The 26,055-nt window shown below is 43.2% G+C and overlaps 1 protein-coding gene, 1 long non-coding RNA gene and 1 pseudogene across 5 annotated transcripts; 1 reads left to right on the forward strand and 2 right to left on the reverse strand.

Moving 5' to 3' along the window:
• Positions 1 to 1,640: 1,640 nt before the first annotated feature.
• On the reverse strand, positions 1,641 to 26,036 carry SPDYC (speedy/RINGO cell cycle regulator family member C). Of its 2 annotated transcripts, none has more exons than XM_039840978.1 (7): positions 25,509 to 26,036; positions 3,465 to 3,645; positions 3,141 to 3,199; positions 2,790 to 2,875; positions 2,508 to 2,679; positions 2,083 to 2,425; positions 1,641 to 1,886 (listed from the first exon to the last, which is right to left on the reverse strand). In XM_039840978.1, exons 2-7 carry the CDS (start codon positions 3,598 to 3,600, stop codon positions 1,858 to 1,860), a joined length of 825 nt encoding a protein of 274 aa, XP_039696912.1. In that variant the 5' UTR covers positions 3,601 to 3,645; positions 25,509 to 26,036; the 3' UTR covers positions 1,641 to 1,857. The 2 variants fall into 2 exon arrangements, with proteins under 2 accessions (XP_039696912.1, XP_039696911.1); XM_039840977.1 differs by lacking the exon at positions 25,509 to 26,036 and adding an exon at positions 21,071 to 21,201.
• LOC120584879 (uncharacterized) lies at positions 16,202 to 21,225 on the forward strand. 3 transcript variants are annotated; one of them, XR_005648169.1, is made up of 3 exons: positions 16,202 to 16,486; positions 18,579 to 18,832; positions 21,091 to 21,225. It is a non-coding gene; the product is annotated as an uncharacterized LOC120584879 (long non-coding RNA). The 3 variants fall into 3 exon arrangements; XR_005648168.1 differs by having other exon boundaries at positions 21,087 to 21,183; XR_005648170.1 differs by lacking the exon at positions 16,202 to 16,486 and adding an exon at positions 17,219 to 17,691 and having other exon boundaries at positions 21,087 to 21,183.
• LOC120584918 (uncharacterized) lies at positions 17,057 to 17,175 on the reverse strand (annotated as a pseudogene).
• Positions 26,037 to 26,055: the final 19 nt, after the last annotated feature.

Here is a 26,055-nt window from a genome sequence, read left to right on the forward strand (position 1 = left end):
CAATTCTGACACTTATTCCAAGACTTAGCAGAGACCCTGTAGGTTAAGGGCTCACAAGATGCCAGCCACAAATGGGATATCCAGGTGACTCGTACTCCTGTGTGGCCAACGGCAAATTTGGGGGTGCCATGATCCCTTCCTTGGGTTTGATAATTCGATAGACTCACAGAACTCAGGAAAGTGCTATATACTATTACCAGTTCACTCAGTTACAGCCAAATGGAAGAGATGCATGGGGCAAGGTATAAGGGGAGAGGGCAGAGCTTCCATCCCCTCTTCGGGTGAGCATTCACCAACCTAGACACTCTCCGAATATCCAGTCACCCTCACTTCTCTCCCAGAGAGGTGGAGGAGCTGAAAGTTCCCACCTTCCAGATTGGTCTTTCTGGTGACTTCCTCCACCTTAAGTCATTCATTAGCATAAACTCAGTCATGGTCCAAAGGGAGTTCATCACTATCACTCAGTACATTCCAAGGGTTTTAGGAGCTCTGTGTCAAGAACCAGGGATGTGTATATTATCTTTTTTTACACATTTGGTAATATATGTTTAGATTCTTTCTCTGAAAGGACATAGATTATTGCTTTCATTGCTTTTAGGGACAGGAAACGGGCAGCTGGGAGTCAGGGATAGGAGGTGACTCTTGGTTCAAAATTCAAAACGTACATGTGAATATGTTATCTATTTGAAAAACAAATTCAGCATACTTTGTAGCCCTGGCCATGGCTTCTAATATCCACAGTGTCCAGGCCTTAGCTCCATGCTCCTTGGGAGCCATTCACAGAGCACGTACGTAGGGCAATCGCATCCAGATTCTCGCCACGTGACTCTCCATCTTCTGGTCCAGCCCCAAACACACTCCCCAAACACACCCGCCCCTCGAGCTCTCCTGTCAACAGAAGTTTCCTCCACTAGTTAACATGCATCTGAGTTCTATTCTCGAGACAGAGTTCTAAATCCTTCTAGGATTAACTCATTCGACATCCATTTTAGTAAAATACCCATTTTACAGATGAAGCAATGGAGATTAAATAACATGCCGAGGTCACACGGGAACTTGGAATTTGAACTTAAGCTGTTTGGCACCAGAGACCAAGACAATCACTACTGTAGTCTGTCTTTTCAAGAATACTCTTCCTTACAACCCCTCACCCTCCACGATCCTCGGGGGCAAGCTTGACATGGTTCAAGGCTCAGGTCAAATGCCACCTCCTCTGGAAAACCTTCCCTGCCCCTCTTTAATAAATATTCTTTGGAAGGATGTTCTAGTATAATAATTACATTATATTTGATTGCAACTGAGGGCAAGGACAAACTCATTTCTAAATAAAGCTGGCCCTGCGGGCATTTCTAGATTGAGTATAGAGCTCTTTTCCATTTAAGCTTTTTTGTCCAATAGGCTCCAGGCCCTCATCTCATTCTATCCCATCTACACTGAGTAGATCTCATCATCCATAGGTGGTTATAGAAGGGAAACAGGCTCAGGGTGACTGGCCACCAATGGGAAGGGCAAGAGCTATTATAGAACCTGTGCTCATGGGTCTCAACCACTGATACCTAAACCTGGCAGACCGCCCCATCTCAATTCTTTTCTTACCCTCCCCCACTCCCGGGGTCAAGGAGCCAGGCCAGGGCCTAAGCACAGTTGGTGTCCTGTGGACATGAGTTTATTAGAGGGGCCAGAGTCAGAGTGGGTACAAGTTACAGGTTGGGAGAAAGGGGCAGGGGGTGCTCGGGCAGCACTGCCAGTCTGAGGCCGAGACAGGAAGCCGGAGGAGGGGCGGGGGGCCACAGCCAGCAGAATGTTGGGTCAGCAGGCCAGCAGGCAGACTGCTCTTCACCCAGCGAGCGTCAGCGCCTAGGGCACTGGAGGAGGCTTAGGGAGGACTAGGGGAAGATGGACAGAGAGAGGCTCAGAGAGAGGTAACTTGCCTAGCTCACCCAGCTAGGCAGTGGCAGGGCTGGGACATGTGCCTAGGCCTGCTGGTCCACAGGCCCCTTGTCCCTTCCTCTCATTTTGTCAGGACTTACACCTGCCTCCCAGACTCCCAAACCCACCCCCCAGCTCCTGTCCCCAACTCACTGTGGAGGGTGTAGGTGCCTGGCTCGAGATGCAGCTGGGGAGGCAGGACCACAAGGAAGCCTCCACTCCAAGGGTCTTCGGTCACTGAGAGACAAGCGTGGGAAGGAGGGCGATACCACTCAGGGTTTGGGGACGGGCACTTGGGTAAGACAGACAAGGAGCAGGGTTGGTGGCAGTAGTGGCTGCAGAGAGGCGGCAAGCCACAGAGGGAACAATAAGGTGGCGAGAGGCCGGGGCCCCGGGGAAGGGGAACCTGGGCCTTCGGGCAGCTCCTCTGAGCCCCGCCATGATGGGGGCGTCTTTCCCGAGTCCAGGCCCAGTGGGACGGCTCCCTGGCCATGACCTGGCACGAACAGAGTGAATGGTTAATGGGGTTGGGAGGTCCAGCCTCTTTCCCCAACCCCGGACTGCCAGCAGGGCCTCACCTCCTCACAGCACTGGCAGCTCACGGCAGCCCGGAATCCCATCCGTGCCCACAGCTTGTCCCTCTGACGCAAGAAGTCTGCCACCTGATGATGCCAATCTTTGCCCAAGGCCCATGGAAAAATCACACATTTGGCTTCCTCCAGGTCCTCCTCCATGTCGTTTGCAAGGTACCTGGCCACAGAAGTGGGAGGGAGGCGAAGGGAAAAGAGGCTATGAGCATCCTCCCTGCCCCATCCCACAACCTGGAGCAAGTGTCTCCCCCATGGGCCCAAGACACTCACAGTGCCAAGAACAAGTTGCTGTGGGTGTACTCCCTGAGCTTCAGGTTGGCACGCCGGAAGTAGACCAGCACCATGGCCAGGAGATACTGCAGACACAGAAACGCGGGGAGGTGAGAGTTGGGCACTGGGGGGTAGGGGACTGCTCCAGGCCTGTTTGCACCCAAGGGAGTTCTGGCGCAGGTTAGAAAAACTGAGATAAAACGGTGAGAAGGGGCCTGCAGAGACAACAATTGAAAAGGAAGGTGCTCATTCCACCAGCCCAGGGGACCCAATGAATCAGCAGCACACGAACCCCACTAATTCAACCTTCCCCAAGTGACTCCAGCCTCCACCCCCAGAGTGTCCCCTCACCTTATCTGAAATCTGGAAACAGGGATCTCTGGAGAGGAACTCCTGAAGGAAGCTGTGCTCTGGGAGGAGAGAGGAGAAACGGTAGGCTGGGGTCACCCCCTGCCTCCCGCATGACAAAAGTGGCAGCAGAAGCTCCAAAGCCCAGGCCTGCGCTGAACCCGCTTTCTGACATGACTACCCCCACCTGCCAAACTGGGGTCACCTGAGAAGGGAAGGGACAAAGACTTCAGATGGTTTCATGAGCAGGTTGAAATCCCACCTCTCACATTGGTTTCGATCTTGGTCTCTACAGCCTGTCCCATGCCAGCCCCTGAGTGGACTCACCCAGAAGGCCAAGGAAGGCCTGGAGCTCCTGGTGCTGGCGGGAACGGAGAGACACACTGCCTCCATCTTGACGGCTCCAGCTCCACAGCTTCACTTGGGTGGCAACCACTTGGGCAGGGGCTTGGGCGTCACTCATCTCATGGAGGGTGGGGGTGGGTAGGGTGGGGCAGGGGTGGGTGACCTGTCAAGAAAATGGCCCCAGGACTTAGCACCTTCCCTCTTCCTCCCCCGCTAGGTCAAGGAGGTTGGTGAGTCTGGTCTGACAGAGGCCCTCCGGAAGGTGGAGGGACACGGGTGGAGACTTGGGGGCTTGGAACAGAAGGAATCTGGGAGGCCTGTGGGGTGGGGAGGCCAGAAAAGCAGCAGAGATCCTGAGGCTGCAACTCCCCGCCCCCAACCCCTCCTCCTGGCCCTGCAGGCCAGAGATTGAGAACAGCAGCAACAGGTACCACTGAGGACATCCTAAGTGCCTGGAGCTGTGCTGATGCTTTAAGGGCATCATCTTATTTCATCTCAGTAGGTAGGTATAACCGAAGACCCATTTTGCAAACACGGAGACAAGTGCGGAAGTCTCACGGCCGCCTGAAAGTGGAGCCTGTCTGTCCCCCAAGCCAAAAGCCAAAGAGTTTAATTGCTCCTCTTGCCCCCCAACTCATAACCGGCCCCTCACCACGCACCAATGTGGCAGTCTTGACAGGGCCACCAGCCCCTTACCTCACGGAGGGGAAACTGAGGCCCAGGAAGAGGAATGTTACACAAATACCTGGGTTTAGGGCAAGTTGAGGTGGGACCACCTCAAACATTTCAAGTTACGGGGAGAGAGAGGGAGAGAGAGAGAGAGAGAGACGCCACCTGAGGGCCTCAGGAGAAGGTGCCATCCACCACTCCCGTGGTCAACATGGGGGCCTCCACCTAGGATCCAGCATGCAGCCCTGTTCATTTCCTCGAGAAGACCTACCTGAGCTCAGGGATTACTTGCAGCATATCTTTCAGCCGCCAGCTCAGGCATTTATATAGTGCCAAAGCTGCCCCGCCCCCACGGCCTTCCACCAATCAGACCCCTTCCTGGGGGAGGGGGTGGGGCTTTAGGCCGTCACCACCCACCTCTACCTGGAGAAAAGCCGGTCTCCACCACTCGCCTCCCCAGCTGCCCAAGGTAAAAACTTCTCCAAAACTTCATCACCTACAAAGAGGGGCGAAGGCAGGCCCCTTGGACCCCGGGGCCTAAGAGGCAGCAGGGCCTCCTCCTCACCTCTTTATAAACGCGAAGCCAGGCCGCGGCCCGGAAATGAAGCCTGGGCTGCTGGTGAGTGGCCGATGGGGTAAATTATAATTCACCGATTGTGCCTTGCTGGGACAGGGTCTGTGCTTTTTTCAGATCCAGGAGCCAGAAAAGAGATTGCCCTGGCCTGGGAATTCCCAGGGGCCACATCTCCTTCCCAGGAGTAGGGAGAGCCTGGCCAGTGGCTCCGAGTTGGTAGAGGAGGCCTTTGCCTAAGACCACTAAACTGCCCCTGCCCCCCCCCACCTGCTCCCCCTCCCTCCCGTCTGCAGCATTAAGCCTTTTCTTCTTCATGTCTTCACTGATTCTTTTACTCTGTCTACAATCCTATAGAACAGTCATCACCTACATTAATTTCCACATTTGACAGGTGACTTTTTTGGTGTGGTAAAATACACATATCATAAAATTTACTACCCTAATCATTCATAAGTTTAGTGGGTTTTAGTGCACTCATATTGTGAAACGATCACCACCATTCCTCTCCGGAACTCTTTCTCTTGCAAAACTGGATCTCTGTACCCATGAAACACTACCTCCCCCATTGCCCCTCCCCCCAGCCCCTGGCAACCACCATTCTGCTTTCTGTCTCTACGAATTTAACTACTCTAGGGACCTCATCTAAGTGGAATCATATAATATTTGTCTTTTTGTGACTGGTTTATTTCACTCAGTGTCATGTCCTCAAGGTTCATCCATGCTGTAGCATATATCAGAATTTCCTTCCTTTTTAAGGCTGAATAATAATTGAGTCTATACATATACCACATTTTGCTTATCCATTCATCCATCAATGGACACTTACTTGGGATATTTCTATATCTTGGCTATTGCTATGAACATGGGTGTACAAGTATCTCAAGACCCTCCCTGCTTTCAGTTCTTTGAGTTATCTATCCAGAAGGGGAATTGCTGGATCATTTGGTAGTTCTGTTTTTAATTTTTTGAGGAAACGTCAAATAGTTTTCCACAGTGGTGTGACCATTTTACAGCCCACAAACAGTGCACAAGTGTTCTCATTTTTCCACATTTTTGCCAACACTTGCTATTTTCTGTTTTCTTGATAGTAGCCATCTCAATGAATGTGAGGTGGTGACAGATGACTTTTGAAATATGTATATAATAGAAATGGAGGCTCAGAAGGAAGTTGACTAATTCATGCTCAAAGTCGTGCCCCTACTGACAACGAAAATGGGCTCAAGTTACATGACCAACACAATGCGTGTTATGCTCTGTGAAGTATGTCTCGTGGTTCTGATGATGGGGTAAATTATAATTTACCCCGTTTTCAGATAGGAAACTGAGGTTCATGGGCTCAGCCTCCTGACAGTTGAATGAAAGATGAAGGAAATGTGGGCTGGGCTGGGTGGGTGGTAAGCACAGGGCCAGGTATGCTCTGGACCCCAGATGCAGGCTCCTTCCTATGACACAATTGCTCTTCCCTGATTGAACATTCAGCATCCATCTCTGCTTTGCTCCCGGCCTCAGGCTTTGACCCTGGCTGCCAGTGTAGATTTTCACTCCTAGGGATTGGCCCTCCGTTTCTCTGTCTCTCTGTGTCCCTCAGTCTCTCTCGATCTCTGGGTCTCTTAGTATCTTGATCTCTCTGGGTCTCAACTCTTAATCTCTCTGAGTCTCTGGGTATCTTTGGGTCTCTGCTATTGCTGAATCTTTTGGCCTCTCTGGGTCTCTAGGTCTTTGGGGCTCTGTCTAGTTCCCTTTGTCTCTCTGGATCTCTATGTGCATCTCTGAATCTCTTGGTCACTCTGGGTCTCTGGATCTCTTGGTGTCTCTGGTGTCTGGGTTTCTATAGGTCTCTGGATCTGTCAGTCTCGGTGTCTTGGAATCTCTGGGTTTCTGAGTCTCTCTGTGTGTCTCTGAATCTCTTGGTCTCTAAGTTTCCCTGCTCTGAGTCTTTCCTTTCTTTGACTCTCATGTCTCTGTGTCTCTAGTCTCTCTGGGTTTCCCTATCTTCCCGTGGCCACTTCTCATGCTCTCTGAGGCCGGCAGGGCCTTCCCTGACCACCAGGTCTCCATCAGGCCACCCTATTGTGTATGTGTGTGTGGTTCTCCTCGTGTATTTGTTGTCCACCTCCTCCAGAAAGGAAGCAGTGACCCGGTGGCCTCCAGAGTAAGCCCCATAAATGTGTTACTGAAGAGGCTATAATCGAATCAGCTTGGTTATTCCTCAACATCTCCCCCATGAAGTGATTAGTATTAATAACCTCATCTTACAAATGAAAACAACAGCAACTAAAACACAGAGTTGAGTTGTTTCTGAGAGATTAAATAACTTACTGCCAGCTACACCGCTAGTGAGTGGAGAGCCACATCTCAGCCTGGCTGCCTGGCCCCAGGCCCCACAGTGAAGCATAAGCCAGGGGCCTGGCTGTCCGGTCCAGCACTGTTTCTGGACCAAGCCTGATGTGAAGAAGGCATGCAGTAAGACTGTGAAGGAGCCCCCAGACCAGCTGTGTTTCCCACCGCTCTCCCTCCCCTCCTCACATAAGGCCAGAGACCAGTAGAGGGGCACAGAAAAGTCTGTGAGTGGGCTAATCGCCTTAACCTTGGATGGGCTTCGGGCCCTTTGCCCAGCAGTGCCAGCCTTGGGCGTCTGACACTCCACATCAGGGAGAATTTTTTAAATTATTATTTTGAAAGAATTTAGACGGAGACAGACATTGCTAAAAAAGTATGGAACATTTTCGTATCCCTTCACCCAGTTTTCCCCAGTGGTAACATCTTGCATAACCACAATACAGTTAGAAGCAGGAAACTGACATTGGTATAGCAGAACTACAGCCCTTATTCGAGTTTTGCCAGTTTTTACAAGCAGTCACTTAAATTTTTTTTTTTTTTGTATCTAGTTCTATAAATTTTATCATACGCATGAATTGGTGTAACCACCACTTCAATCAGGATACAAAACAGTTCCATCATCCCCAGGGAACTCCCTGATGTTAACTCTTTAGAGGCACACCCTCCTCCCCGCCCCTGCCCCTGGCAATCATTAATCTGTTCTCCATCTCTATAATTCTGTCACTTAAGAATATTATATATAAATGGGATCATATAGTGTGTGACCTTTCGAGACCCTTATGATTAAATTGGGCCCACCTGAATAATCCAGAATACTTTCTCTCTTTCAAGATCTTTAACTTAACGACATTTGCAAAGTGCCTTTTGCCACGTGAGCTAATATGTTCATAGGTTCCAGTAATTGGGATGTGGACATCTTTGGAAGGTCATTATTCTGCCTACCATATTTATCACAGCATAGTTTATACTGAGCTAACTAATATACTGTTTATAAAATGATATATTAGCACTGCATGCTGTTTATAAAAGATACAAATAAAACAAAAGGATATAAAAAGTTTGGCTATACAAGAATAGAAAAAATATCAGGCAAGTACTAAAAGAAAGTTGAAATTGCTATATTAGTATAAGAAAAAAATTATTTTAGGTTAAACATAGTACTAGAGAGAAAGAGGGTTCTTACATAGTGATTTCAAAAATATACGGCAATTTTAAATTTACTCTTTAAAAAAATTATTTTCAATTTTAGTAGTCATTAAACGTACTTACTCTTAAAAAGAAAATCAACAAACAATGGAGCTATGTATGTGTTTATATGTATGTATAAATGAATAGAACCACAAGGAAAAACAGACAGATCACAATTATATTGGTAGATTTGATGGCACCAGCAGGCAAAAGAAAATTTAGCAAGGATATAAAAGATATGAAGAATATGGTTAACAAATTCGACCTAATGGACAAATAGGAAGCACTACGGCCCCCTAAAATGCAAGAAATCATATGTAGAACATTTTCCAATAAATTGATCAAATTCTAGACCATAAAACAACTCAACTGGTTTTTTTAAAAAATTAAAATCATAGACTGTGTTTTTTTATCACAATACAATTAAGTTAAACATCACCAACAAACAGATAAATAGGGGAAAAAATCCTAAATATTTTTAAATTAAACGTTTTATGAAATTTCTAGGTCAAAGTAAAAAACCATAATTGGTCTACGGCCATGCCATCTTGAGCACACCGGATCTCGGCTGATCTCAGAAGCTAAGCAGGGTTGGGCCTGGTTAGTACTTGGATGGGAGAACACCTAGGTGCTGTAGGCTAAAAAACAAACAAACAAACAAACAAAATGCACAAAGGAAATTAGAAAATAGATCAAATAATAGATTTGCAGTGTTTTAGATTGTAATCATAATGAAAATATTGTATGTCAAAGTTGGGGGACACAGCTAACAATTCTTGAAGAGGAGTTTATTACTTCAAATACATATATTAGAAAATAAGAACGAGTACAAGCTAATGAGCTAAGCTCGGTCCTTAAAAGTCACAAAAGAAGAGCAGAGGGACTTCCTAGTGGCTGAGGTCCATGTTGGCTGCCTAGATCCTGATCTCCCAATATCTCCTCCCAAAACAAGTCAGACCAAGAATGGGAAATAGAAATCTGCTGAACCACAGACTCAGCAAAACTTAAAAGCAGAGACTATCCAACCTTCAGAATAACTGTAAATAAAAAGAAACACGCAGTATGCCAGCACGACCCTGTCACCCCGACCTGCCATAAGGCAATTGTACCAAGAAAACCGGCAGGAGGGGAGGGGCATTGGCAGCTCAGCCCAAGGTTGATCTAGAACCTCCATTTGAAAGACGAGGTCCTTCCACAGTCAAAATACTAGGAAAATGTCCTGGGAGATCAGACCTTAAGCTACAAGAAAGAGATTTAAATGCAGGTGGGATTTGAAGGGTCAGTCTTTAAAATGCATAGGTTCTGGGAGATGAAAAAGGTTGAAAATGAGAGAGCAGTTTCCTTGGACAATAGAGTGATAAAAGGGGGTAAAAAGCAAAAGGGAAAATTTTCAGGTCTTGCAAGTCAAAAAGAAAGAAAAAAACCAGAAGCCAAACCCCTCCTCCCCTCACCAAACAAACAAAAATCCACTAAAATATCTGGACTTTGCTATATTGACATTAGAGTCTGCTGTTGAACTGGAAATCTTATAAAACACCCCAGTACCACACAAATGAACAAGAAGAAGATTAACAGATCCATGTGGAGCTAGGATTAAAACCAAAAAATATCAGAAAATAAAATCCAACACATCAATTAAAGAAAATTCTCGCTGGAAAAAACAACCAAATCCTTTCCATTTTTAACAACCATGAATCTAAAGGAACAAAAATTCATGCAAAAATTGTTCATGTATTAGGTCATAGAGAAATCATCAATAAGTTCAGTAAAGTGGAAAATACAAACAATATTCTCTGAGCACAATGTAATCATACGAGAAATTAAAGACAAAGACAAAAGGAATTAGGCGAAAACAAACTGCAATCCAAAATTTCTAAAAAATAATAATGAAAGTACTACATATCAGACTTTATGAGATACATTTAAAGCAACCATCAGAGAAGAACTCATTGCTCAGAAAGCAGAGAGAATTCCCATAAGCCCCCTCTCCCATGCAACTCCAGGCACAACAGGCCTGAAACACTGGATTCCCAGGGCTCATGCCCCAGGTCTCTCCTAGGACAGGGATTCCATGCCAGGAGAGAAAAGTCAGCCAGACCAGGCACTACAGCCTCCACCCTCACCGACATGTAGGGTAGAGGTGTCACTCACCAGATAATCAACTGCTTTCCCTACCCCCAGTTCCCACAGAGTGGGGCAGAGGTTCTGCCCAGTGCAAAGGCGGGGTGAAGAATGCAAATGTTCTAGCCACTCTAGAAGACAGTTGGATGATTTCTTACAAAACTAACATACCTTTAGCATACAAGTCAGCAATGGCGCTCCTTGGTATTTACCAAATGAGTTTACAACTTATGTCCACACAAAAACCTGCACACGAATGTTTATATTAGCTTTATTTATAATTGCCAAAAACAGAAAGCAAACAGATGTCCTTCAATAGATTAACAGATAAACAAAATTATGGTATATTCATAAAATAGAATATTATTCAATGATAAAAAGAAGTGAGCTATTGTGATGGTTAATTTTATGTGTCAGCTGAGTTGGGCCATGGTGACTAGATATGTAGTCAAACATTATTTTGGATGTTTCTATGAGGACGGTTTTGGATGAGATTAACATTTAAATTGGTGGATTTTGATTAAAGCAAATTACCCTCTATAATGTGGGTGAGCCTCATCCAATCAGTTGAAGGTCTGAATAGAACAAAAGACTGACCTCCCTCAAGCAAGAGGGAATTCTTTCTTTTCTTTTTCAATTACAGCTGACAAGAGGGAATTCTGGCCTTCACACCTGAATTTCAGCATTGGCTCTTCCCTGGTCTCTAGCCTTCTGGCCCACCGATTTTGGACTTGCTAGCCTCTATAAGCACATAAGCCACTTCCTTAAAATAAATATCTTTCTCTTTATATATGCATGTTTTTGGTTGTTTTTCGGGAGAACCCTGACTAAGATAGTTATCAAGCCATGAAAAGACATAGCTTAACCTTAAATGCATATCACTAAGTGACAAAAGCCAGTCTGAAAAGCCTAAGAACTGTGTAATGCCGACTATGTGACATTTTGGAAAAGGCAAAAACTGCAGAGAGAGGGAAAAGGTCAGTGGTTACCACGGGTCCTAGGGGAGGCAGGTGACGCACAGGAGACTTTTAGGGTGGTGAAACTATTCTGTATAAAACGATGATGATGGATACATAACATCATGTGTGTTCAAAACCTAGAGAGCTGCACAACACCTTTGTTGAAGGTGATGGCACTTTTGTGTGTCCTTGATACAAACTATGGACTATAATTAATAATGAGTTATCAATATTGGTTCATTAAATAAATGTACCACAGTAATATAAGATGTTAATAGTAGAAAAAACTGTGAATAGGGAGTGGAGGTTTTGGGGTAGGTATATGGAACTCTCTGTATTATCTGCTCAGTTATCCTGTAAATCTAAAACTTCATCCAAAAAGTCTATTAATTGTTAAACACGCGCACACACACACACACACACAGGAAAGCCTAGGTCCATGAGGCTTCCATGGTGAATTCTACCAGTTAAAGAAGAATTAATACCAAACTTTCAAAAACTTTTCTAAAAATAAGGAAGAGGGAACACTTCCCTACTCATTCTATGAGGCCAGTATTACTCTGATGTGAAAAGATTAAATACATACATACATACATACATACATACATACATACATACATATCTCAACAAAATACCCACAAAATGAATTCAGCAATATATAAAAAGGATTATACAAGAGGGATTTATCCTAGCAATACAAGGTTAGTTTAACATTAGAAACCAATCAGCATAATACACCATATTAATAAAAACAACAACAACAGAATACGCGTGCATCTCAACGAGCACAGAAAAAGCATTTGACAAAATTCAACATCTTTCATGATAAAAACTCAAAAAACTAGGAATAGATGGGCACTTCCTCAACCAGATACAGGACATTTATGAAAAATCCGCAGCTAACGTTATACTTCATTGTGAATATCTGAACACTTTTGCCTAAGATCAGGAACGAAGCAAAGATGTCTGTTCTTACCACTTTTATTCAACATCGTATTGGATCTTCGACCAGAGCAATTAGGCAAGAAAAAGAAATAAAACATATCCAGATCAGAAAGAAAGGAGTAAAACTTTCTATTTGCAGATGACACGATCTTGTATGTAGACAGTCCTAAGGAATTCACTAAAAACAAAAGCAAACAATTACTAGAACTAACCAATGAGTTTTTTTCTCATTTGCAGGATATAAGAGTAATATTTTAAAATAATTGTATTTCTATACACTAGCAATGAACAATGCAAAAGTGAAATTCAGAAAATTTCGTTTAAAAAACTAAAATATTTAGAAATAAATTTCACAGAAGAAATGCAGAATGTGTTGTACACTGAAAACCTAGAAAGCAATGTCAAAAGAAATTAAAGATCTAAATAAATGGAAAGACATCCCATGTTTATGGATTGGAAGACTTAAATTATTAAATGACAGTAATCTCCAGATTGCTTTTCAGATTGAACATAACCCATATCAAAATCTCAACTGCCTTTATTTCAGTAATTGACACAGCAATCCAAAAATTAATGTGGAAATACAAGAGACTCAAAATAGTCAAAACAATCTTGAAAAGAAAATGAAGACAGAACAAAGTCAGATGACTCACACTTCTCATTTTCAAAACTTACTGCAAAGCTACAATTATCAAGAGTGTAGAGTAATGGCATTAGCATAGACACATAGATCAATAGAATTGAATTGAGAATCCAGAAATAACCCACACATTTATGGTCAACTGATTTTCTATAAAGGTGCCAAGACCTTTCAATAGGGAAAAACTGTCTTTTCAACACATAGTGCCAGGACAAGTGGATATCCACATTCGAAAGAATGAAAAATGGACACTTACCTCATTGAACAGCACATGTATTTTTCTCTAATTAGTATATATGTTTTTCAGAGTGGTATGAGTTAGAAAATCTGAAACTATTTAATGTATATACTTGTATTCAGCATGTAAGTAATATACTCTAGATAATGAGACCAGGTTTCTCACTGTCAGACAAAAGAGTTACATTTAAGGAAATAGGGCATTTGTATAAACTCATGGTATATATATGATATGATATGATATGATATGATATGATATGATATGATATTTATTATATTATATTAATTATATCATATACATTTACAGGTGGATAGATCTAGAAATAAATAGATGTGCATAGACATACATATATTTCCTACTCTATCCACTGAGAGTACCTAGAGGCGATGACACCCCAATAGCAATGAGCACAGCCAATACCCAGATCTTGGTTCTGAAATTCCACTCTCCAGTGAAAAGGAATCAGGGCTCTTTGGAGAAATAGTTCATTTCAGTGCTGGAGCAGAGATAATGCAACATGAGCCTAGAACATCATGTAGTGACAGAAAGTAAGGAAGTGTTTAAAATATGATGAAGGCATTCAGAAGGATCCTTTGGTCCAGTCAGGTTGGTACATAAAATTAACCATCACAGAGAATAATGGATTATTATCCATAGATTAAAATAATATCTATGAATCTACACTGACATAAATAGATAGATAGATAGATAGATAGATAGATAGATAGATAGATAGATAAGTGAGAGAAGTGACAGCTCTTCCTTATATCAGGATTCCAATAAGTAAATGTAGAAGGAATGATGGAAATAGAAAATCACCATTAGGCAAACACCACGGCAAGAATTGTTGCAGGCATGAATCATTGATGGGTGCTAAAATTAGTAAACAAAAGAAGGTATGATGAGAAACAAAATATTTGCATAAATTTAATGTATCTCCCCATAAGATGTTTACCAATCACAAAGTAAAAAATAGAAGAGTAAAGAAACCTGGTAGTTGCCACCTTGTCCAGGTGATCAAAGGTAATATGAGCAGTGATAAGACAGAGCCACATCTGGTACCATCTGATGTGATGCACCGAGAAGAGCACATCGCTTCTCTATTATTCTTGCCCCAGATGAATAACTTCCGGGTGATCATTGCGAAAACATCAAATATATACTAATTGAGAGAGAGTCTACAAAATAATTGGCCAGTACTCTTCAAAACTGTGAAGTTCATGGAAGGGAAAAAAAAAAAATCTGAGAAGCTGTCCCAGAGTAGAGGAGACCAAGGAAATATACCAACTGCAGTAGCCAGCCTCCAAATGGCCTCCCAGTACCCCCGGCATTCATGGAATAGGGCTGACCCGTGTACCAACAGGATATTGTGGAAATGACACAGTGTGATTTCTGAAGCTAGATCATTCAAGCCTTTGCAACTTCAACCTTACTTTCTCTGGGAGAAGCTAACCTCCTCACGTCATGAGGCCACTCAAGAAGCACTATGGAGATACCCACATGGTGAGGACCAGAGGCCTCCTGCTGCTATGTGAGTGTGCCATCTGGACCTCTAGTCTTAGTCAAAAGGTCAGATGACCGCAGTCCTGGCTGACATCATGAATACAACCTCCTCAGAGACCCTGAGCAGGAACTACGCAGCTAAGCAGCTCCCAAGTTCCCGACCCACAGAAACTATGAGATAATAAATGTTTGTCGTTTTAAGCCGCTAAGTTTTAAGGTGCTTGTTACATAACAGCGAATGACCGATGTAGCAATTATATGCCACTTGGAATCCTGGACTGGATCTTGGACCAGGAAACGAACATTAGTAGGACCACTAGCACAATTAAAATAAAGTCTATAGATTAGCCAACAGTATTATATCAGTGTTAGTTTCCCAGTTTCGGTAACTGTCTTACCGAAGATGTATAAGATGTTAGTCTTCAGAAAAGTTCTGTGAAGGGAATACAGGAACGCTCTGCAGTTTTTGCAATTTTTTGTAAGCCTAAAGTCGTTTCAAAATAAATATCCCTAATGAAAGGAGAAGGAATAAAATAATAAAGAACAGAAATTAATAAAATACAAAGTGTCATGGAAAAAATCAGAAAAGTCAAAATTTGATTCTTTGATAATACCAATAAAATGGCAAACCTGGCAACACGGATTCAGAATAATTTTTTTAAAAGGAAGGCGCAAATTAACAGGAATGAAAAGGGATATATAACTACATGTTACACAATAAAAATGTGAGACTATTATGAACAACTTTATGCCAACTTTTACATTTATATGTCATATATGAAATATGTATTTATTTTATATATTTATACTTAAGTTGATATGAAAATAGACAAGTCCCTATAAAAAATATAACTCGGCAAAACTAAGACAAGTGGAAATAGAAATCCTGGTTAGTCTTATAATATTAAACAAATTGAATCAGTAGACAAATCTTATCACAAAGAAAACTCCAGGTCTATCTAGCTTCACCAGTAAGATTAACCAAACATTCAAAGAACTAATAATGGTATCTTGTACAAATCCTTCCACCTTCCCCCACACACATAATAAAAGCAGCATGCTTAACACCAAAAGCTAATACTGCAGGCCCGTAAACATGAATATAAAAATCCTAAGCAAATTATTAGGAACCTTATCTAGTAATGTGTAGAAAAGACAAACGCACTGTGCCCAAGTTGTATTTATTCTAAAAATGCAAGGTCGAGATGCAAAATTTAATTAACAGATTAGAGGCGAAAAATTGCACCATCTCAATGCATGCAGAGCGTGCATGTTGCCATGCCCAGTGAAGCAGACTGCACAGGGCACACCATACCAGTAGGGGACATGTTGTTGCAGGAAGTGACACCAGACAGAGGAATTCGGATGCTCAGACAACTTAGTTAGAGGAAGGAGAATTTATTAGGCCAGCGGAGCATATGGGGTAACAACTCCATGCACAAGCTTGCTCTAGTTAGATTTATTACAGTTTATATACTTCTGCAGTGTCCCCCTGCAAGGGGCACGTGATTCCCCTGTCTGAGATTTCACATGTGCCTCTTTTCTTAGGATGAGGAGGGGGAGCTTTGGGTGGGGGCCTGCAAGCGGGGAGGAATTTCCAGACTACTGGTCTTACGGGTCGTTTGTTTTGTAGAATCCGCAACCTTGGCATTATCAGCACCATTATAAGATTCTTGAGCAGAGAGACGGGACACCTAGGCTAGAAGCAGGGAGCAGCACTTATGGATGCCAGCACCTGCTCAGCGGATTCCTGTCCAAAGGCTGAGCTCCAACTGTAACATAACAAGCAGTTTTCCACAGTCTTGTTATTCCTACACAGCTACAGAGGTAAGGAAGAACATCAGTTGGTTGGCAAGCCATTAACCAACAGATGTGAGCTGGAGAGTCCTTGAGGTGGGGGACGGAGCTATGGGAAACATGTTAGCTGGAGAGCACTGGGCGGCATGTGGGGAGAGAGCAGTTTTAACCGGCTGAGTCGGTCATTTCTGCAGGCCTTTCCATTGCATTTTCTCAGATGCCTCCTCTCCTCTCTCAATGTGGCTGAGAGCAACAGGGGAGGAGGCAGTGGCTGAGCAGAAAGTCTGAGCCAGTTGTAGAGATGGGATCTAAATACTGGCAGCTTTCTCTGGAGTGCAGTCGGTTTTTGCACTGAAAAAGCAAATCCTTTCAATTCTTAACTGGAATATTTTTGTAAGCATATTTATAATAAAATAACCACTTGAGTTTATGAGAAAAATAAAAGTGATGAGTTTAAAAACAATAAAATCAAGGTTGTGACATTTATTTATTTATTTATCGATTTATACTTTTAGGCAAGGCAACCCTTGGTTGACCTCACAGGTTGACCTCACAGATTGGGACCTTGTCAGGTTACAATCCCTTATTTTTCATTTTTTATGCCTACAGCACCTGGTCTTCCTAGGTGATCTCCCATCCAACTACTAACCAGGCCCGACGCTGCTTAGCTTCCAAGATCACGCGGGATCAGGCTTGTTCAGGGTGGCATGGCTGCAGGTGAGGCTGTGGTATCTTGAGGTAATGTGATGGGGAGGAGGAAATAGGGATGTTGCTTATGTTCTGTTTCTCAAGTTGCAGTTTTATTCTGTGATTTCACTCCATTGTTCAACGTATTTTGTACATATTACATATTTCGCAGTTTTAAAAACGGAACTCCACATGCTGCCTCTAAACATGTTGTCTCTGGGATTATCCATCTTAGAGAATAATTCTCCCTACCACACAGGAGCCTGGGCCACTTGGCTGCTCCCTGTCCCTGTCCCTCTCACTTACGCAAATCCTGACTTCTGGCCCTCCACACCTTCAGCACCTCCATCCATCCTGCCCAGCCCAGAGCAGGCCGTCTTTGTCCCTCTGTGAGCGGCTGCATCAGCTCCCGGATCGCTCTTCCTACTCCAACTGGCACTCCCCTCCCTCCACCAGCCCCCCACTCAACTGAGGCCAAGAGGATATTTCCCAGCACGGATCTACTCAGCCATCTCCTGCTCAACCCCTGCAGTATCTTCCCACTGATGGTAATATAAATCTCAGTTATTAAGCTATTTACGAGGCCCAGTGACCTGGCTCCGCCCACCCCTTCGGACTCATTTTCTGCCATTCTGTCTCACCCCGGGATTCTCTTTGTTTCCTAAAATACACCCAGACTTTCAGGCCAGAGGGTCTTCTCACTGACAGATCCCTATTCCTCTCTCCCTTCCACCCAACTTGCCCTCTAGTCATCTTATGGTTTCATCTAAAATGTCACTTCCTCGTCCCATTTTTCAATACTGGTTGTTATCTATCACCAAGCATGGCCTTTGAAAACTTCCCTCTCTTACGATCTGCTTCACTGTCTATATCCCTCACTTCTGGCCAAATGCAGGTCTCCACAGAAGTCCAGGGGGCCCTAGGGAATAGCAGAGCCACAGCCAGATGGTGAGAACCTGGGTTCTCCAACAGCCAGGTGGAAGCCTGCCTTCCGATTGCTCTCCCCTCTACCAAAGACACCTGGTGTATTAGTTATCTGTGGTGTAAAAATTACCCCAGAACATTGTGGTTTAAATTTTTAAAAAATGTATTATCTCATTGTGCTGTGGGTCAGGAATTCAGGAACAACTTAGCTGGGAGGGACTCACAGTCTCTCACGAGGTTTGTAGTCAAGATGTCAGTGAGGGCTGCAGTTACCTGAAGGCGTAGCTGGGGCTGGAGGCTCCCCTTCCAGGGGGCTCACTCACATGGCTATTGGTTGTAGGGCCTCAGTTCCTCACCACATAGACCTGTCCCTAGCGCCTTCATGCCATGGCAGCTGGCTTCCCCGCAAGGGAGTGATCCCAGACAGAGAACAAACAGGAAACCAAAGAGCCTTTTGTGACCAGGTCTCCAACGTCTCACACCATCATTTTCATTTTATTCTACACATTAGAGGTGAATGAATCACTGAGTCCAGCTTACATCCAAGAGGCAGGGGATTAGGGCTCATCTTTGGAAAAGGAGAGTATCAAGAATGTATGGACATATCCCCAAACCACCACATCTGGTAGGAAACTCCAACCCTGGCCGAAACCCATCCATCCACCCACTTGGTACCTGCACCCGAGGGGAAAGCAGATCAGATAACCAGAGGCTGTTTCACTTTGAACTCCCTGGGCGCTCATGCTTCCTGGCGGTTCTTCTCTGGTAAGTTCCCAACCCTCTTTCTGAGATAACTAATCACAACTTCTCGCTCCTCTAATCTCCAACTCTCTTTCCCTTTTCCTACTCCTACATCTATCTACCCGAATCCACATCTGTGCACACCTCCTGCCAGGACAGAACTGTCTCTCCTCCTTTCAAACACTCAGACCTCCTCATCTGCTCCGCCTCCCCTTGATTTCTCAAAGTGGTCACTTCTCTATGTTTCCCTATTTATTCGTTGTCTTTTATTGACTCTAAGCTCCACGAGGACAGGGATTTGTATCTAATGTGTTCACTAATGCATTCTCTACTTTGTCATCAGTAAATACTTGTTGGATGAAGAAACGACTGAATCCTGAATCGATGGGAGGAGGGAAGCTCCATCTATTCTAATGGGAGGGAGGGAAGGAGGGAGGGAGGAGGAAGCGCGAAAGGTAGGAGGAGAGGTGTGTGGCCTGAATTTCTTGCACTGGACAAGAAGGCTTTTGAGGGTGAAAGGTGTCTTTTTGCTCACCGTTGAGTCCCCAGCACCCATCCCCATGCCTGGCACATAACCGATCCCCTAAAATTGTGTTGATTGATTGGGTGCCAAGCGATTGCCCAAGCCCACACCTATTGTCCCCAACACCTTTCTTTGTCTGTACTAGACTTAGGTGATAGGTCCTATCTTTGGATCCCTGTAGACTACGTCCCTCTCACAGATGCCCACAGAGTCCTGACGTGGCCTCACACCTTCCTGCCTGCCCACTGCAGTGGGCAGAGACTTGGGCTTTCTGTCTTTGCCCTGCTCTCCAGGGGCACCCAGGCTGTCTAGCTTACTGGTGGCTGTTCCCTGGCTTTGCCCAGAAGCTGTTGGGAATGACCTAGTCCCCAGGCACAGCCTAGGTTGGGGGTGGAACTCACCACAGACCCTGGGGGAGTTGGGTCCAAATGGCAGGGTCTGGCAGTTCATGAGAAGCGCTGTGGACTATCAAGGAACTAAACAGAGTCCCTGCTGAGCCACTCTCCAGCAGGGTGATTTGGGCTAAATTCCTTAGCCCCTTTGAGCCTCTGCTTTCTCACTGACGAAATGGCAAGTTGTTGTAGTGACTGAGAAAATGGACATTATGCAAAGTACTGTGAGGCCACACTGCCTGATTTAAATCCTGACTTTGTCTTTCACTATTAGCTGTACAAACTTTGGGCAAGTTACTTAATCTTTCTGCACCTCAGTATCCTCATCTATGAAACAGGCATGATAATGGTTCCTGGCTCATAGGATTGTTTTAAGGATTAAAACCATGCCTGGCATTCAGTCAAAGCTGAATATATATGGGCTGAGTGATTATCATTACAATTTACAGCACATTAGAAGTAGTTATGTTTATTATTCTGAGCCCTGCCCTGAAGGAGGTCACAGACACAGGAGCAATTAGAACATAGGGTCAGATGAGGCTATGTTCACATTTGGTCAATGTCACAGGCACCAAAAGGAGGAGGAGACTCACTCAAGTTCTGGCTGACACTTGAAAGTGTCTTTGGTTGTATGATATGGATTTTAGAGGTAAACAGGAGAGAGAAAACACCTTAGACAAAGGAGGATCAAAAGAGAAGAAAGCTAGGCTGAAGAGACACACAGATTTTGGGGAATGGGGACAAGTTAAGTTCGGCCACAACACAAACTGCACGATGAATGAGGAAGGCAGGCTGCAAACAAATCATGCAAGAATCCAAATGCTCAATTAGGAAGGCTTTTTCTCAGAGCAGTGAGGCCCAAGACAATTCACTTATCCATCCATCCATCCATCCATCCATCCATCCATCCATCCATCCATCCGTCCATCCGTCCATCCATCGATCCCCGTCCGTCCATCAATCCATCCATCCATCCATCCATCGTCCATCCATCCATCATCCATCATCCATCCATCATCCAAATAAATATCATCATCCATCCATCTGTCTATCGTCCGTCATCCATCCATCATCCGTCATCATCCATCCATCCAGCCAGCCAGCCAGCCAGCCAGCCAGCCAGCCATCCATCCATCCAGCCAGCCAGCCAGCCAGCCAGCCAGCTATCCATTTATTCACTCCTTCAATACTCACTGAACTCTTATTTTGTGCCCGATCCTGGACCCGGGGCTGGGAAGAGGGACACAAACCAGACATGATGCCCACTGTTTTGGTTATCTGTTGCTGTGAAACAAATTACCCTAAAACTTAGAAGTTTGCAATAATAACAATCATTTATTTCCTTACCATTGTGCAATTTGAGCAAGGTCTGGAGTGGACAGCGCTCTTCCATGTGATGTTATCTGGAGCAGTGTGACTGAAGCTGGAGGATCCACTTCCAAGATGGCTAACTACATGGCAAGTTGGTGCTGGCTGTTGGCTGGGGCCTCGATTCTTCTACATGGGCCTCCCCACAGGACTGCTTGGGCTCCCTCACAGCATGGTGGCTGGGTTCCAAGGCATGGAAATAGAAGCTGACAGTTCTCTTAAGCCTAGAGTTGGCATGGCATCATTTGCACTGCAGTCTATTGGTTCAAAGCAAGTCATATGCCAAGGCCAGAATCAATAAACCCCACCTCTGTGTGAAGGAAGTGATTAAAAACTTATGACGATCTAAATACACAAACCTATCAAGGAGTGCACATTAAACACTGAGGTTGATCAGCTGACCAATAGGTTGGATAACTGGTTTTCACTATACTGTACAGTATTCCACTGCACGATTAAATTGTAGCTTATGCTTTCTCTTCTAAGGATGCATTTAGGTGTCTATAATTGTCCTTTACTTATGAATAGCGCTGCAGTGAATATTCTCTGTGTATGTTCCTCTGTACACGTGGGAGGATTTTTCTAGGAGTGAAGTCACTGGGGTGAGGGGTAATAAGCACATGTTCAGATTTACTAGATATTGCTAAATCACTCTCCTTTACCACGCCCCCAAAGAGTTATTTTGCTTTACATTCTTGACACGTGGGGATGGTAAGACTTATTACTTTCCGCCAAAACTAAGAATAAAAAATTTCTTTCTTCTTGCTTAAATAATCATTTCCTTAATTATCGGTAAAGTTGAGCATCTTTTCACATTTTTTAGCGATTAAAATTCCTATTTATCTGTGTATAACCTTTGACAATTTTCAGTTATTTGTCTGACTGATTTGGAGGAGTTCTTTTTATGTTCTGGATACAAATCCTTAATCTTCTCTTAGTCTGTCACTTGTTGTTTTGCTTTGTTTATGAAACTTTTAACAATTCTCAAAAATATATAACTTTATTGAGGCATATTTTATATATATAATTTACCCACAAGTGTACAATCCAAAGAATTTTTAGGAAATTTACCAAGATGTGCAACTATCACCGTAAATCAGTTTTAGAACATTTCCATCACCATAATATGATCCATTAACTGTTAATCCTGTTTATGGACACTTAGTGCACAGAAATTTTGTATTTTAGTGTTGTCAAATTTATCTATATTTTCCTCTCTGGTTTATGCTTTTTGTGTGTCTTTTTAAAAGAAATCCTCCCCTACCTCATAGTCTCCTTTATTTTCTTCTGAAAGTTTAAATTTTTTGCTTTTTAACGTTGAAGTGAATCAATTTTTCTTAGAATTGATTTTCCTGTATGATGTGGAGTTATTTTCCATATGAGTCATCAATTGTCCCTGCACCATTTATTTCAGGTCCCATCTTTTCTCCAGCGATATGCATTACTGTCACTGTCATATCTCTGCTTTCCACGCCAGCCTGGGTCAATTTCTAGTTTTCTACGTTGTTTCATTGATTTAGTTCCATATTACCGGGACAGTATTACAATGTCTTAGGTAAAAGAGATAAAAATTATACTTGTTGTGGAGGAGAGGACCCCATCTTGTATTTCTTCTTAAAAATTGTCTTGACATTTTGCTCTTTCATATGCGTTTAAAAATAAACTCTTAAGTTTCATGAAAAATCCTCGTAATTTAGAATGAAATTTTAGATCGATTCGGGGGAGAATTGAGATTTTTATAATGCTGAACTTGTAAACCTTCTGGGCCTAATAAAATCTTGTATTGTCTGCATATGGGGAGAAAGAATGGAGATACTTAACTACTGAGTCATCTTAAAAATATTTATTGGTCTATTCATGTTTTCTGTTTTGTGTTGGATCAGTTTAGACACGTCTTTTATTTTCCAGGAAATTGTTCATTTCACTTAAGCTTTCAAATTGCCATAAAATTGCACCTACTAGATCCTTATTATTTTTAAATTTCTACTGTATTTGTGGTTACATATTTTCCTCTTCTCTTTCATGATATTGTTTATTTGTACCTTAACTTTATTTTCTTGATCAGTCTTGCCAGAGGATTGTCTATTTCAATAGCTTATTCAAAGAGCCACTTTGAACTTTATTAATCTTCTCTATTTTAGTTTTTATCTATTTTATTAATTCCTATTTTATCTTTGTCACTTCCTTGCCTTTTTAATGATATAAATCATATTCCATAATATTCACCATTCTAAAGTATACAATTCAGTGGTTTTAGATATATTCACAAAGTTGTGAAACTGTCACCATTATCTATTCCAGAAGATTTTTATCACCTCCCCCCCAAAAAAACATATCCATTAGTCGCCACTTCCCATTCCCCACTTCACCAGCCCCTAGGAACCGCTAACTGTTTTCTATCTATATGAATTTAACTATTCTGGACATTTCACATAAATGGAATGATATAATATGTGGCCTTTTGTGGCTGGCGTCTTTCACTCAGCATAATGTTTTCAAGGTTTGTCAATGTCGTAGCATGTATCAGTACTTCATTCCTATTGATAGCTGAATAATACTCCATTGCATGGCTATATTATGTTTATCCCCTCATAGGCATTTGTGTTGTTTCCACTTATTGGCTATTATGAATAATGCTGCTGTGGACATTCACCGTACAAGTGTTCATGGGAACAGTTGTTCTCAGTTCTCTTGGGTACGTACCTAGGAGTGGAACTCTGGGTCACATGGTAACTCTGTCTAACTGATCGAGGAATTGCCAACTGTTTTACAAAGCATCCGTACAATTTTACCAGAAATGCATGAGGGTACTAATTTCTCCACATCTTTCGTAACAGTTGTTATTGTTGGTCTTTTTAATTATAACATCCTAGTGGGTGTGAAGTGGTATCTCATAGTGTTTTTGATTTACATATCCATAATGTGCCTATCAGCCACTTTTATATCTTCTTTGAATAAGTTTCTATTCAAATCCTTTCCCCATAAAATTGAGTTACTTGCCTTTTTATCATTGAGTTGTAAGAGTTGTTTATATATTTTAGATACAAGTTCCTTATCAAATATATGATTTGCAAATATTTTCTCCCTTTCTGTGGGTTATCTTTTCACTTTTTTAATGGTGTTCTTTAAAGCACATTTAAAAATTTTGATGAAGTCCTATTTATCTAGTTTTTCATTTGTTGCTGTGCTTTTTGGTGTCATCTCCAAGAAACCATTATCTAACCTAAGGTCATGAAGACTTATGATTGTTTTCTTCTAGGACGTTTATGACTTTAGGTCTTACATTTAGGTCTTTGATCCATTTTGAGCTAATTTTTGTATACAGTGTAAGGTATGGGCCCCAGCATCATTTGTTAACAAGATTATTCTTTCCCTCATTGCATTGTCTTGGCACCCTTGGCACACCCACTGACCATAAATGTATGGGTTTATTCTGAACTCTTAATTCTATTCCATTGACTTATTTGTCTATCTTGATTATTGTGGCTTCGCAGTAAGTTTTAAAATCAGGAAGTGTGAGTACTCTAACTTTATTATTCATTTGCTTTCTCTTTTTTAAATTCTTCCTTTTTAAAACTGTTTTGCTCTATTCTGAGTCTCACGCATTTCAACATGAATTTTTAGGATCACCTTGTCAATTTTTGCAATCATGGCAGCTGGCATTTTGATAGGGATTTTTTTTACATCAATTTTGGGGAGTATTCCCATCTAACAATATTAAGTCTTCGAATCTGTACATTCGAGGTATCTTTCCATTTATTTAGATCTTTAATTTCTTTCAATAATGTTTCATAATATTCACTGTACCAATCTGATATTTTTTTGCTAAATTTATTCATAAGCACTTTTTGTGTGTATTGTAAATGGAATTGTTTTCTTGACGTCGCATTGTTCACTGCTAGTGTGTAACAACACGATTGGTTTTGCATATTAATCTTCTAACCTGCAACCTTGCTGAACTCATTTATTAACTCTAATGACACTAGACACAAGGCACGAAGTGGGGACATTAGCTCCACTTTGTCAATGAGCTGACTGGGTTGGTGGTGACCGAGATACACAATGAAATACAGGTTAGCCTAAAACGAGGGGGAAGCCGTGCCTATGGCCCAGAACCGAACAATACAAGGACAGTTAAGCTGCTCGCACGGGGGTAGGGGATGCGGGCATGCAGCGTTGAAGTCTATCCGTTCGCACAGAACATACTCATCCTAAGATTAGCTAGCATTAAAAGTCTGCTTTCTCCTCAGTCCGAGACACACCTAGCTGCCCCTCCCCTTCGTGGTGCGGCAAATGCTCCCGCAAGGCAGACACTGATCACCCACCCGCCCACGGCCTGTGCCTTCCCCACTCTCCGCCGACTGGGGTTGGACCAAGTCCTAGGCAACCCAGCTGCCCGCCCCTAGCAACCGCTCACCTGCCTTTCTCTTCCTATAGGCCAGAAATTTTCCTTTCTTTTTCTTATTGGTCCGCGTAACTCTATCTTGACCAATTAGTAGCAGCCACGGGGATCCAACTCACTCCCACATAATTTGGAGTTGATCGTGGAGGAGATAAATTTTTCTTTTTTGAATCGTTTTCTCAGAAGGCATCTTATTTTTCAAACTGTTGTGGATCCCCTTGGAATGAATCTCTAAAACATTTTGTCTCAGGCCTGTAATGTCTATCCCCCTAAGTAGTACGGCCCGCACAGTGCTCCACCTTCCACCCACTTTTAAGAGCCTGAGTCCTCCGCTAGGTTGAGTCCACCCGGCGGCGAAGACGATACCATCTATGGTTAATAAGTAGGGGGACTCTAATCACTCCCCGGGTTGCCCTGTCCTGCTCCGACCGCCTAATGCCTCTCTTGCTCGAACAGTGGGCAAGCACCCCAGATATGATGGTGGGACGACTGCTCCCGGCAGCAGGGAAGGAGCGCGACGCGGGCAAGGAAAGGGAGCGCTTGGTACGGCCCACGCCGCGCC

Source organism: Pteropus medius, unplaced genomic scaffold (assembly GCF_902729225.1).
Source record: "Pteropus medius unplaced genomic scaffold, Ma_sr-lr_union100, whole genome shotgun sequence".
Taxonomy (NCBI): domain Eukaryota; kingdom Metazoa; phylum Chordata; class Mammalia; order Chiroptera; family Pteropodidae; genus Pteropus; species Pteropus medius.